This window comes from Pogona vitticeps, chromosome 2, assembly GCF_051106095.1.
Source record: "Pogona vitticeps strain Pit_001003342236 chromosome 2, PviZW2.1, whole genome shotgun sequence".
Taxonomy (NCBI): Eukaryota; Metazoa; Chordata; class Lepidosauria; order Squamata; family Agamidae; genus Pogona; species Pogona vitticeps.
In genome coordinates this window covers 90,986,121-91,001,124 of record NC_135784.1, presented here as the reverse complement: position 1 = coordinate 91,001,124, position 15,004 = coordinate 90,986,121, and the positions used below count along the sequence as shown (strand labels likewise).

Genomic DNA, 15,004 nt, shown 5'->3' with positions numbered 1-15,004 from the left:
GAATCTGAAATCTGTTCTAGGGTTGACAACAAAAGTTAAGTGCCCTTTGTGATTAAGCATCGGTGCTCTGTTGTGTCCCTTATCATTTTTCCTGTTTCCCCCCAATCTTTGTTCCTTCAAAGTTCTGTACTTGCCCATCTTGTTTCTGGATGGCTAGTTGGCTGTACTGTTAACAATGACACAGTGACCTCAGCACTCTTGCCATACTTTTGATTTTTCTTAAATAAAGGGGTCGGAGCCATCATTCATTATTTTCTTTTTTTTTTGGTTAAGCAAAAGCAATCAAAATCTGTTAATGCAGCAAACTGTTATGCTCTATTATATCTCCATATGGATCCTCTTCTGAAATGTGGCTATGTTGATAACTTTTTAAAAATCAGCTAGGTTTTAGAAGGGTTGGGTATCCTCATTGTTTAATGCCTATGTTATTTTTAAAAATAAATTTCATATATGAGTGGTTTTATGGGGAGGGGGAATTTCATCTCAGCAACAGGGTTTTGGACAAAGTTGTTTTTAAAAGAGTTGTAAGGATAACATTTCTGTTAGTTTACATTTTCACTTTCTGAAGACACTTGAAAATAGGACCGATGTATCTGTGATGAGGACACCGTATGGTTGGAAGCATGAAAAGGGCATGGGCTTAACCATTCCTTTGTGGCTTTAGGGTTTCTTCTTCCAGGTCTGACCTTCTGTTGCCCTTTTTCTTATGTTTATTTCCTTGTGTTATTGGTTTTTACATCTCTTTGCCCTCCTTCCCAGAGTTGCTTCCAGCATCTGTTCGTCCTTCCTCCCAGAATATATATCTCTTAGTACAACAGGATTGCCAGGCCATGGACATCCTTTGGCTAGGGAGATGGATGCCTTGGCAGAAGCTTTTGCCCCCTGCCCCCAAGCCTTTCCAGTTTGGTAACATCATCTGGCTGTGGAACAGGAATGGCTAAATCCTTCTCTCTTATTGCCATCTTTGTCCCTGTAGTGCACTACCTTGATGGTTGGAATGTCCAGCCTATGAAACTGTGACACAGAAGTCAACATGGAGCTTTAAATGAGGGTTGGAGTTTCATTAGTGTGAAGTCTGTATTAAGCTGCTAAAAACTTTGGATGAGCAACTTGCAAGAGATCCAGTGATTGTTTTGTATAGAGATGTCTGATCATTGGGTCACAGTAGAAAAGAACATCTATTTGTTTGGTTTGCCTGCTTTTCCTGAGCAGGCTTTGTGTGTGTATGTGCTCCAGCCTCACCCCTTATGCTGAAATAAAATCCCAGAAGTGTTTGTAATCACTTTCAGCTGTATTTATTCTTGAGAAAATTTTAAGCCCAACTGTTACCATATATCACCTGGGAGGAAAATTAATATGGTTCTCCATACACAATCCCATTTCCTGTGAATAGTATGTAATTCTTAACCCATGTGCTAGAATCATCATCACATTGGGGGGATGGGAGGGAAGAAGAGGGGGGAAATTGTAAAATACTTGAATGAGAGCCTGTATTATAAACAGTAATATTATTCAAAATATCTGCTTTCTAGGCTGATGTGACTCATTATTCTAGTAGTGCTTTAGTCCTTTGTAATTTGTGGTAATTACGCTTTTTCCTTTTTAATACAAAAAATGTATAAAAATAAAAACTTCAAAAGACCATGTTTGCAATTTTCTTTTCTCTTTTGAATTTGTTTCCATCAGTCACTGACAGTTGAACAGAAGCAGAAACCTGTGATAAAATGACACTGGTAAGCACACATAAATTCTACCAGCACAGTAGCTGAAATCCTCTTGTCATAACATCTATGGAAGGAAGATGGCATCACTAGCAGGGGTGATTCTTGGTAATTAAAAGCTTCTTATGTTTTGTATCTTTCAACTCCTATGTAATACTGTGTGGGAGCCAGAGGAGAAAAATCTTTAATTACAGAAAGTTTCTACCACTTTTTAGTGTTACCAGCAAGGGATGGTTTTTAGTAATTAAAGACTTCCTCCTCCAGTCCTGTGGCTCCTATATTACATGGGAGACAGAAAAGCCACATGGCAGAAGTATGAAGTTTTAATTCTCAGAAATCTCGCCTGCTGTTGATTGCATCATCACCAGTAGGTTATGCAACAGGATTTCAGCCACCAAGACTCAATACACAGTTCTCATTTGTAGTGGCAGCTCTTTGATGAATGTTCTGTTGCACTTTCACTTCAGCAAGATTCCTAAGTGACAGGTACTATCCAAAGAATGGCCACAAAGTAGCCTAAGGTAGTAGACTTGTTTCTTTCCCACTTCAGACTATTAATTGGGGACTTGATTGGTGTTCCACATTTCCAAATTACTTACACACAGAAAACTAACCACTGGACAGAAAGGCATCTACCCTAGCTTTTTAGAAGAAACTTAGCTCAGTATAGATAGGGCAATCTTTCTGTGTGTGCCGTGGCTCATGTTACCTCTTACCTTCTGCTGTGTGATACCCAGCATGAAATAATACGTAGTCTAATATTGGACACCAGATCCCTTTGCCTCTTAATTCCAGAAAAAAGACACAACCACTTAGACCTTTTTTAGTATAAGCAGATCTACACTATAGCACCCTTAACTATCTTAGTTTTTGGCTCCATCTCTAAGCTTGCTTAGAAATGGCCACCTAAACATTTGTACCTTGCAATTTTGTTAGCTCTGTTGTTATTCAAGAGAGAACATTCTATGCCAAAGACTTGATGTCTTGCAAGGTATTGCTTGATAAGATTTATCTCCAGGTCTTGTATACCAGAGGACTGTAGTGCAAATGGAGTCTGTGGGCTTTCCAAAAGCAAAAGATAAAAAATTGCTGCTTTACTGAAGACTGGAATTAAATACATTAAGAGGCCTTATTTTTGATTGTCCTTGTTGGTAACTACTTTTCTATAAGTGAAAGATATTAAAAAAGTCTAAACAGCATTGTCTAGTCGTTTAGTCGTGTCCAACTCTTCGTGACCCCATGGACCAGAGCACGCCAGGCTCTCCTATCTTCCACTGCTTCCCGGAGTTGTGTCAAATTCATCTTGGTTGCTTGAATGACACTGTCCAACCATCTCATTCTCTGTCGTCCCCTTCTCTTGCCGTCACACTTTCCCAACATCAAGGTCTTTTCTAAGGAGTCTTCTCATGAGATGGCCAAAGTACTGGAGCCTCAGCTTCAGGATCTGTCCTTCCAGTGAGCACTCTGCTTTGATTTCCTTTAGAATTGATAGGTTTGTTCTCCTTGCAGTCCAGGGGACTCTCAAGAGCCTCCTCCAGCACCACAATTCAAAGGCATTAATTCTTCGGCTGTCACCTTTCTTTGTGGTCCAGCTCTCACTTCCATACATCACTACAGAAAGAAACATAGCTTTGACTATTTGGGCTTTTGTTGGCAAGGTGATGTCTCTGCTTTTTAAGATGCTGTCAAGGTAGTAGGGCCCAGCATAGCAGGGCCTAATTTCCAGTTGCCCTTTTAATCAGCTGCAACCTGTTTCCAGTGGTAGATGGCATTCTTCTTCCCTCTTAGAGTTGGGGAGGCACAAATGTCTTGTTATCTTCCAAAATATTTTACTGTAGTATAAAATGATTTCTGTCTTCTGATTGCAGTAACCCAAAGCTTGCTTCAGTGATTTTTCATTAGAAAATGTATTGTTATACCCATATCCAGAGTCTTGTGATTATTTAGATACAGGAGTATGATGTGAACTGCAGGAAGATTTAGTCTAACTTCTTGGGTGAATCAGGGATGCTTTTTGTGAGGGGTGTGAGACTCAACAAAACAAAATGTCTCTCGTAGGCCTTTGTTTGCTTAAATATTGTGTCTGTTCCATGCAGGCGATCCAACAATCCCAGAACCCCATAACACTGATTGAACCTAATAAAGGGGGCGGGGGGGAAAGAGAGAAGAAATTTAGTAAGTGATGATAAACAGAAACTAATCTGTGATTAGGAAGTGCACATAAAATAAGACATGAAATTTTGAAATCTAATTAATATATTAGATTTCAAAATTCCATGTTTTATTTTATGTGCGCTTCCTAATCACAGAAAAATATATATAAAAGCCAAATAAAAGATGTCAAATATTCTAATATGCCTCTGTTTTATTTGGCTTTTATATATATATATTTTCTGGTTATTATGGATATTTGTAGATTGTGCTTCTTTCTTACTTTCTTTTTTTACTGGAAGACATCTACAGCATACTGCTTTAAACATCATGTAGTCACACGGGTGCTCCTCTTCTATATTAAAATACATAGTTTGGCTTTACAGATTTAATTTTTTTTTTAATAAAAAGAGCTGTTAGAGCAGGGAGCAGTGTCACTTTTTGGTAGTTTTTTTAACCAATGTGCATAATAGAGGCGATTTTTAAAGTAGAACAACTGAGCATGTAAGGCTAAGCTCTGTATATAGCAGTAATCTGTGACACACCTTTTAGCTTACTTGGGCAATAGTCTAATTTGCCTACGTTGTATTTGAACTGTCCAGTCAACTAAAGAATAGCTGTTTCATATTGGAAAGCAATCACTTAAAAATAATAATGAATAATGGTGTGCTGTTTCCAAAGAATTCTCGTTCCACAGAATTGTATGGTTAAAGTGATGTTAGGATCATGGTTGAAAGGCTGAATATGAGGGGGGAAATATGCTTGTATTTTCAGGTGTTAGGGTTGTGGTTAAAAATCACAATCTTGAAGACTTGTTTTGTACTGACAGGATTTCTCTCTCGTTAGCAGCTTTTTTGAATGATCATAATAATGACTTGATTAGGTGAAAGAGTTGCCAGTAGCCACAGTATACACCATTCTGCTCCTTGCTTGTCCCCCTACGCCATCATGTAAACGAGTGAAAATTTAGCCTATAATACAACAAAACGTAATTACTTGAGATGATGGAAGTCATGGAATTCCGGTGAGGGCAGGAGAGGAAGATGGTAGCCACAGTGTGAGACTGTAGTAGCCAGAAGGGCAAGAGAGAGCCACGCAGTGGTTGAAATAACATGAGATCTTAAAAGGAAAGGACCAGTGACCACAGGCAGCACATTAGAAACCTGGAATACAAACAGTACACAGAATTATGAATATATATAATCCTATAGGGTAGCTTGTGTTAAGGGAGAGAAAAAGGTAGAAAATAAGAGCTGGCTTTAAGTGCCACATATGAGAAGTTTGTTCTAGTGGGAAATGGCATAGTTTATATGAAGAGATACATTTTACGAAGAGACCAATACACTCAACCTCATTAAGGGTTTGTAGCATAGATACAGACTTGTACATACTGGTGCTCCTTCAGATGTCTCCTGATGCTATTCTAGTCTTGCAGTTTTGCTCACACAGCTGAGTGCTGCTAGTCGTCTTGAACTCACCATCTCCATCTTACTGCAAGCAAAAGCTTGCTTTATCACATTTTGCAAGAGAAGGAAAGGAAGCATTTTTTGAAAGAGGAAGCATGGCAGCTTCAAATTCATGACAGGAGAATATTAGCCATACATAGTCTTCAGAAAATGGTATTCGGTGTGGGGAGGAAAGCTAACAAGTTTATAATTGGGAACAGGAGACCAAGTTTGTCTCCTTGCTTTACATGGTCGAGTAGACATGGTCTAGAGGGGCGGGGTAAAAATCAAATAAATAAATAAATAAATAAATAATAATTCTCATGGAAGAGTCAGAACAAAGCCAAATTAAGTTTGCACACATTTTAGAAGGTGCACTGACGATCCCAAGCATTTAAAACTGTTTTTGAACCTTTTAAGACACACTTAAAATTGCAAAAACGGACATTGCAAAACCATTGGAATGCATTGAATAGGCTTCAATGCATTCCACTGGGGGAAACATTGTATCGCTTAGCGATGTTTCCTATGGCCATTTTCGCTTAAGGACGGTAATCTGTTCCCATTGGAATGGATTAACCAGTTTTCAATGCATCTCTATGAGAAAACGTGTTTCGCTTAGCGATGTTTTCCCATAGCAATGTTTTTTTAACCAATTAACATCGTTAAGCGAGGCACCACTGTATTTTTGTGGCCTCTGTGAATGCACACAAATAGGTTGTTCTGCTTAAAAGCACAAAGTTAGTGCGATGTTCCCCTGTGGAGCACGTGCTCCGCCCACCTAAGATTGCCCTCAGTTCCTTTTTTCCGCTGTGCTGATCTGATTTCCAGAAGAACAGAGTGCGTTTCTGAGCAATTTTTAGCGACTATACTAGAATTTCTTCTTCTAATCAACACCTAAATTGATACCTTCCTATTTTCCAATCAACTAATCGACGTTCCCCTGTCAGTTCTGTTTCTTTGGCTTTTCCGCTTTTGACTTCCCGCCCCTCCCCCATCTCTTCAACCATCTCTCCCTCTGGTTTCCCACTCTTTATGGCCTCAACAGCTCCTTTTAAAAGGTGTATCGGCTATTCAAATATCCCATTATCTGATGGCCACAAATGCTGTTTATTCTGCTTGGGCGAGCAACACCCAACTCATTCTTCTGCAGCATGTAAAAAATTGACCAAGTCAGCACTTAAGCAAAGGCTCCAATCTCACCTTTGGGAGACTGCCATGAACAAAAAAGGCTCACACTCTGGTGTCAACTGGTAGCCTATCTCCCCACACTGGCCTTTCAATGGCTGATGCACCATCCAGACCTTGGCCCATTCTGGCCCTGCATCAGGGCGGGCGATTGAAGTCCAACTTTCAGGATCAGGCTCTCCTCGACACTCTCCCCGAGGGCATTGGGAGGAATGGAGGCACACTGGCCTCTTGGTGGCTGGTGCGCCATCCAGCCAGGCCTTGGCCCATTCTGGCCCTGCATCAGGGTGGGCAATAGCGGTCCAACTTTCAGGATTGGACTCTCCTCAACACTCTCCCCGAAAAAACATTGAGAGAAATGGAAGCACTCTCAATGGCTGATACACCAGCCAGGCAGGCCTTGGCCCATTCTAGCCCTGCATCAGGGTGGGCGATTGAAATCCAACTTTCATGATCGTACTCTTCTCAACCCTCTCCCCAAAAACATCTCCCCAAATATATCTCCTCCTCGATATATGCCTCCGTATGGAGAGTACTGCCAGTATACCAATTTTCCACAGTAACATCATTTTGACATGGAGGAAGTTGTCCGTATTGCGATCCATAGCACATGGAAGCATACCAAGGACATTCATATTATCAAGAACCGAAGTGTGTGCGATACGCACTACCTTACCATCCAACCTCCCTACACCAACCTCAGATGCTATTGATAATCATCCTCCATCTCCTTCAGAGGATCTCACTTCTTATTCACAGATGATATCCAGAATGGCTAAATCCCTACAACTACATGTCGAAGAACCTCCCTCACCTGAGGCAGATCTAATCTTCGATGACATTAATCAAGAAAGGACACCTCCACTTAGTCTTACATTTATTCCATCGATGCTCAAATTAATCAAGGAACATGGGACAAGCCACCATCTACTCTCCTTACCTTCTTACTCCATCTCTTCAAATTTGGACTCTCTCATTCCACTTTAAAAGTCCATATATCAGCCATTGTTGTCCATCAACCAGATAACTCCACGTCAGCAAAAGTTTTATCTCACCCTACCGTTAAAAAATTCCTCAAAGGCTCAATAACATCCATCCACCACGTCAATGTATTATTCCCCAATGGTCACTACAAATTGTCCTTAATGCTCTCATGTGCCCACCATTTGAACCAATGGCCTCTTCAAATCTTAGGTTGCTTTCTCTAAAGACATCTTTTCTGGTGGCTGTAACATCTGCTAAAAGAGCCAGTGAGCCTGCTTCTCTTCATTCTGATCCACCCTTTATCCAATTTCATCCAAAGGTTACTTTGTATTTTGATGTCTCTTTTCTGCCCAAGATTGAATCAGAATTTCATCTAAATCAACCAATTATATTACCATTGTTTTTCCCATCACCATCAACCTCCCTAGAGCGCATGCTCCACATGCTAGACATAAGATGCATTTTATATTGACAGAACTAAGGTTTTCAGGAAAACTAACAGACTTTTCATATGTTTCCATGGGCCTCACAAGAGAGGCCCAGCCTCATCACAATCCATTTGTCATGTTCCCGGGGGTTTCAACAGGCAACAGTCCAATAAACCAGTCCAATATCAGAAGTCCAGAAGATGCAAAGCAGATACCAAAATGCTAAAGCCAAAACACAAACCGTAGTCAGAAGTCAAGAGTCCAAAGGGTTCAGAAAACAAGGTTGTGGCGATCCCCCTTGTGCCCTTTATATCTGTGGGCTCCACAAAGGTAAATACGCCCTTTTCGCTGCCACCAGGTATTCTCTTAATACCACTACAATTCCCACACACACAGGAGCTGCTCATAGAACTTGGGAATCAGGGGTGTAATCAAACATTCTTTTATTAATGAAGAAAATCAAGGAGAATTAAATATGTAACTGTTTCATGTATTCATTCACTGGTGTTTCTCATATTATGTTTATATATTCATTCCTGCTTGTTCCACATGTTTCAATCCTTCAATTCCTTTTCTTAACCCCTTCTTATCTATTTCTAAACTCTAGCACTCTCTCCACATCTTCTTGTCCCTACTTCTCTCTATCCCTATCTCATTCCAACTCCACTCTGTCTCCTCCAGCTACCCAACTGCCACTCTGACTCCGCCCCTCCGGCTGTATCCCTTGATTGACATGCAGGAATGATGTCATCTTTTGGGTTCCACTACAAAGGTCCAAGATAAGCAGAGGTGTGGATGCAAGCCAGGGTGCTGACCTGTTGTTTCCACAAGCTTCTAAGGCTCTGGATGCAGATTTTATAGCAGCAGCAGTCATCCAAACACTTCATCCTGCTAAAACTTAGGGCTGGTCGACCTGATGTTCCTATGGGAAGCGTTCATGCAAGCCTCGGATCTTCGTGTCATGAGTCCTTGCCAAAGCTTATCCCTCATTCTGGCTACTGGGAGGGAGGAGAATCTGGTGGCGATTCAGCTGTCTGTGTTTCTGATTGCCCAGCATTTTCCTCAGCTGTAATTAACCCCTCAGATTCTAGATCTTCTTTGGCTGAAGTCATGACACCATTTCCAGATGGGTAGTCCAAACTATTTCTCTGTCACATGAACTATCAGGCAAATCACCTTCTGATCATTTGAATGCAGATTCCACTAGAGCACTGTCAACATCTACTGCCTCCCAGTGTGGAATCAAGATTCCTAACATTTTGTAAGCCGCCTAGAGTGGTCGAATAAGACCAGATAGGCGGGATAGAAATCAAATAAATAAATAAATAATAATAAATCTATCATGCTGCAACATGGTCTACCACATTGACCTTTGTCAGGCATTACCACCTATATGTGAGAGCACGCAATGATGCTGGATTTTGTAGATTAGTATTGGCATCCTTCCTACCGTGATGTCCCACCATCCGGTAAGTGAAGCTTGCCAGTCACCCATTTGTGTGCATTCACAGAGGCCACGAAGAAGAAAAAGAGGTTATTTTTATTTATTATTTTATTTATTTATTTGATTTTTACCCCGCCCCTCTAGACCATGTCTACTCGGGGCGGCTTACAAAATAAATGTAACCATAGTTCTTCTAGTGGTCATAGTTCTAGTGGTCCTCTGTGAATTCACACATCCCACCCATCCTCCCCTCTGTCCGTCACGGGTTATATTAAATGATTCTTCTGCCCAGCGGACAAATTCTAGGAACTGAGGGGAATCTTAGGTAGGTGGAGCATGTGCTCCACAGGGGAATGTCCCACTAGCATTGTACATTTAAGCTCTAAAATCTTACAAGACATTCAGCGCAGGCGCAGAAAAAACAATTTGTGTGAATTCACAGAGGACCACCAGAAGAACTATGGTTACAGGTAGGTAACCCCTTTGTTTTCTTTCAGGGTCATTAGGATATCCATTGGTCGTTGCCAACTTACTTCCTGCCAATTTTGCTAAATGCTTGAGGCAATTCTGACGGGCATTTTAAAGCACCCCAACTTGGCACAGTGGCAGATCCAGACATCTCTGGTCTGGTGCCTTCTAAATGTGTACTATTAGAATGTACAGCATACTCAGCATAGCTGGGGAAAGCTGATCTGCTGTCTGAGAGAGGAAAGAGTTGTGGTATAGTCTCATTAATCTACAAACACTCAAAGACAGGTGTTTGTAGGTGTCAGGAATTCTATTTGGAATCCGGGCTTAGACCAAACACCCGGAAATGGCAGGTTTCAGATCCTGAATTATTTCAGTTCCTTTACTTTCTCTCATCCTAGCCTCAAATCTCAATATAGCAGCCCTCAGGCCCATCACAGAGTCTGTATGTGTAACTTTTGATTCTCTTTTTTCCTGTTCAGACTGCTGTTCTCTGTGCCTCACAAAATGTTTTATAAATGGATTCTTGGTAGCACTGTTGCTGCATGAGAGTACATCAATGATATTGGGGTGTCAGAAAAAAATCAACATTCTATAAGACAATTCTAAAAATGGGGTCAGCCCAAACCAACAAAACTTTCAAACACCAAATATGACACAGTTGTAGCAGACAGTCTGCTTTTACTCTGTGCTGAATTTGGGGGAGTTTGGGCAAATGGGTTTCAAATTATGATGTTTTTTAAAAGTAACATTATCTGTTCAGAAACAGGCAACCCTAAATGTTCCCAGATTTAAAATAGCTCAAATCAATTAAAATGACCAGTCTTGCTTATCTTTAAAAAGAGTAGTTGGACCCACTTTCTTTTTATTATTATTTTTAATGGATCCACACTGTAGAGGCTGAAATATTAGTCCTTAAAAAAAAGCTACTTTGTCAAATGTGGACTAAGGCAAAAGTGTGTTAGAATGAACAATCTTTTCCTCTTTGGGAAGCTCTTGCTAAAGAAATATTAATTGAATTATCTACATAGTTTGGTCCTTATGTAAACTTGGTCTTTGTAACACAACTTACCACATGTTCTACTGGGTGGGCATAGAGGGATACTATGCCAATAGGAGCAGTCCATTCATGATGCTTTTTATGGATATGTTTATACAGGAGAGGGTGATGAACAAGCCTGCACAGGAGGAAGCAAAAGACACTATATGCCACATCCACAGATAGTGGAACATTGGTTACAAGGCTCCACAGCTGCAGCCAGTTAGTGGAAGCAAAATGGAACAAATTCAAGTATTATATGCTGCTAGTGAATTTAGCTGAGAAACACCTTGTTTTCTCTTGTTAGAAGAAGGATGAGTCAATTATTAATTGGCCAGTAAGATGACAGTGTATTATAGAGCCAAGAAAGGAAAAAAAGGTGACTTTGTTACCTTGGTGTATTGGGTGCCTTACCGGTGAGAATAATAGAACAGAATTTCCTCTATTAGAGTACAAATTGCCATTTCAAGAACGAACCAGTGGAAGGTGGGCAACTGCAAACTGCATGGGTCGCCCCTCCATTTCATGATGGGGAAGAGAAGGATCATCATGGGCAGAGAGATGAAAATGCTATTGACCATGACGGTGCTGATAGCATGGTGCAGTTTTTCTCTGTCAACCTAGGGAAGAAGGAAAATCGAACCTCTGTCAGTTTGTGAGTGACACTTATCATGTGCCTGAAGAATCTACTGAAACCCTTGAAGGCACTTAATAACTCACTAGAAAGCCCACAGTGGCTTATTTCCCCCCACAGTTAAATAAGCTGGCATTTAGTTATCAGCTGCTAGCTCTCTGGTTGAATCTATTTTGCTGTCCAAGGCAAAGGATAAGATGGTATATGCACACACTCCTTGAAGATACAGATACTAACTGGCCTGGTATTATTTTAGCTATATTTTAATGGGAGATTTTGTGGACAAGTCGATTTCTTCAGACATAAGAGTGAGACTGTATGGCAAATGTTTATGCATTTATTCATGGCCCCAAATCAGGGACTGTATTTGGGCACAAACTGTTGACCCTGCAATGAGCTTTAACTCCCCTGTTGCTAATCAATTCCCCTGCCAGGAAGTGTTGTTCTGTAAATCCTCTCTGGAGTTACTCTCACAGATTTGCTTCCTTCATTTGCACATGTAGGCACTACCACTATTATACCGATCAGTCCAAGAAGTTAGGAAGAAAAGGTACCCAGGTGAGAGAACTGTTTTCCCATTGTGCAGCTCTTGGGGTCAGAAATTATCTCAACTTTGCTTCAGAGAATAGCAAGATTTTGGAAAAGGCGCCCTGGATGTTACCCCCCCCCCCCCGACTGTAACTGGTTATACTTCCTAAGGGGGTGTGACAGATGTAGTTCCAAAAAGTAAATTCTCCAAACTCTGATGGCAATGTTAAATGCCTACATGAGGTGTTCCCCCCTCACCCAGATTTCAGCTTGGGATTTAAGATAAAAGAGCCTACACAAGCCTTTGATGCCTACACAGCTAAGCATCTCACACACCACTCTGCAAAATGCATAATCATTTCAGGTGTAACAAATACCTCACAGACCTTTGCAATGCAATTTCAGGAGGGGGTACTATAAAGCAGAAGGGAAGGGACTGTGTAACCCTTTCCACAGCTAATTCCACCCCCCACGCCCTCCAGTAATCTAAAATTCTCTTACTGATTGCTCTTACAATGCAACAGACCAAGCCCATGTTTTTGCCATAAATATATGGCTAAAGTGTTGGTATGAACAAAAGATCTGGGTGGAGGAGTTTCAGGGTAGAATTCAAGTCTGAAGCAGATATTGGAGAAAACCCATAATTAGAGCCAACAGCATATTAATGTTTCAGATAGGCAACTGTGGCAATCATCACTACTACCTCTGTGATATCAGATTTCAAAGGTGTTTGATAGTTTCTCTGTTTAAGAATTCAAAGAATTATAGGGAGTTTAGAAGTTGCCCAAAGCTGCCTAAAAGTGAAGTGTTTTTAGACTTTGTGGCATGAAAACATCATTTATTGTAATTCAGTCTGACAATCTCCTTTTCCATTTTGCTTTTCAAACCAAACATAAGAGATACGAATAGAGAGGCAGCTGGTCAGGGACTGTATCTAGTATCTGTTCTGCATTTCTATAATGAATTCAGAGGTCAGCCAATGAAGGGGAAGAAGCAACTGGGGCGAGATTTGAGGGGTGAGATGCGACCACCTCATGAGTGTTAGTGTGTATAAAATTGAAGAAATGTAAAAGTGATGTAGAAGCATGATTATAATTCAGTTGTGCATGCAGGAATATCCAGAAACTCTAAAACCACACACTCAATTACACAGTTGGTGTAAAAACACACACACACATAACACATTGGCTGCATCCACAATTTATAAACTCCATCAGTCAATAAATAGTCTTCCTTTTTAAAAAAAAGCACTTTCTAAACTAGCTGTAGAATTTTTTTTCCTTTTTTGAACATTTTATTATTTTAAAAACATATATACCTACAAAATAAACAAAAACCTACAAGACAATAACACATAAGACTAATAAAACATACAAGATGAACAAAACATACAAGCGGGGAGGTATTACCCATACCAGCTTATCTATTATATAATTTATGATTAAAGAATAGTATATCCATGTGCACATGTTATATTTCACATATTTCACAAAAACTACGTCACTAAGCGATTTCGTTGCTCAACGGAGCAATCGCTATGTGAGGCACCACTGTTTGTGCCTCACAAACAAAGCATCCACTATTATTATTCATCATCATTACTAAAATTCATGGATTACATGTGCTTACCCAACATTAAATTTCATCTCTGGCTGGATTCCCCCCCCCCCCGTTTTGAAATGCCATCTATAATATTTCTTTAAGACATGTTCTATACGGTTGACTAAATTCATCTCGATATAGTCAGTGTTTTGGTTTTGGAGCAACATAGATCTGTGTGATCTCTGATCGTAAATTTCTGCCCTGAAATTTGCCCATTTCTCCCCCTTTACATTCTTTCCTCTCGGAACAGTCTTAAAATACTTTCTCCCTTCCCAACCCCCTCTTCATCTTTTTTAGGCATGTTGTCCAACTTTTGAAGCTTCCTCTCTTTCTCTGGCAACGGCGGTTGTTGAATAAGTTCAGTGGCTTGTCTGTACTGCTTTGAAGCCATCTCTCTCTCTGACAGTTCATTAAACTCCGTGATTTGTTTAAGCTGTTTGTCTTTACTCTTTATCTTTTCATGCAGAGAAAGAAATGTCATCTTCAAGTCTGTTCCCACCTCCTCGAGTTGAACCTTGAAATGATTGATTATATTCGATTGACATTCTTGAAGAAGTCCCTTAAAGCAGGGGTCAAGGAACTTTTTTACCTTTTATCCCCTAAAAAAATTATATTCGCCGACATTACCCCCTTGATTTGAAAGGAAGGATCTCGGTCACACGCAGCCAGTTGAAGGCTGCCACGCAGCCAGTTGAACGCAAGCCTCACTGCCCGGGCCTCCTCCTCCTTTGCTGCCTGGCGGGGCTGTGCTCAGTCCCTTTCTCCACCAGCGGACAGCTCCTGGGCGACTGCTGAAGAGCAGCAGGTGGCTTGCCCTCTGGAGGCACACGCCACCACCTCCTGCTCTGGCACCGGCTCTGGCGGCTGCTCGCTGGGGCGGCCACGGGCCTCAGCATTGAAGCGCTGTGACACCTGCCACATGGAGGGCAAGATGCTCCTCCAGGCCCAGCTGGCCAGTGCAGAGGCACTGCCAAAGCCGCCCAATGGGCTCCTCTGGGGACGGGGCATGCTGCCATCGTGGCCGCGCCCTTCCCCCTCCGCTGCAGTCCACCTCTCCAGGCACTGGAAGGAGAAGCTCCTCCTGGCTGGGGTGCTCCAGCCACTCACCTCGGCCTTGCCCTCCACCATGGCCAGCCCCGCCTCCGCCTCCCGCCCGTCGCCGGCCACCATCGGCTGTGGTTCGGTTGCAGCTGGGCCGGAGAAGGGGGTGGGAAGGGTGATGATCGGGCTTCCGGGGACCCCCCTCCCGGCAGAAGAGGTGGAGGAGGAGCGAAGGGGGTTAGGGTCACGTCCTCATTACCCCCAGGATTTTCATTTTTATCCCATTTGGGGTAATTTACCCCGTTCCCTGACCACTGCCTTAAAGTAATTG

The 15,004-nt window shown here is 41.6% G+C and overlaps 1 protein-coding gene across 1 annotated transcript in view; it reads right to left on the bottom strand.

Moving 5' to 3' along the window:
• Positions 1-251: 251 nt before the first annotated feature.
• Positions 252-15,004, bottom strand: part of FAXDC2 (fatty acid hydroxylase domain containing 2) — a 42,040-nt gene continuing 27,287 nt past the window's right edge. Inside the window, exons 6-9 of the mRNA XM_072990026.2 lie at positions 11,283-11,488; positions 10,902-11,007; positions 4,869-5,035; positions 252-3,857 (exon numbers count right to left, since the gene is read on the bottom strand). Of these exons, the coding sequence (XP_072846127.2) occupies positions 3,701-3,857; positions 4,869-5,035; positions 10,902-11,007; positions 11,283-11,488 (636 nt within the window). The 3' untranslated portion in view covers positions 252-3,700. The remainder of the gene's footprint in view (positions 3,858-4,868; positions 5,036-10,901; positions 11,008-11,282; positions 11,489-15,004) is intronic.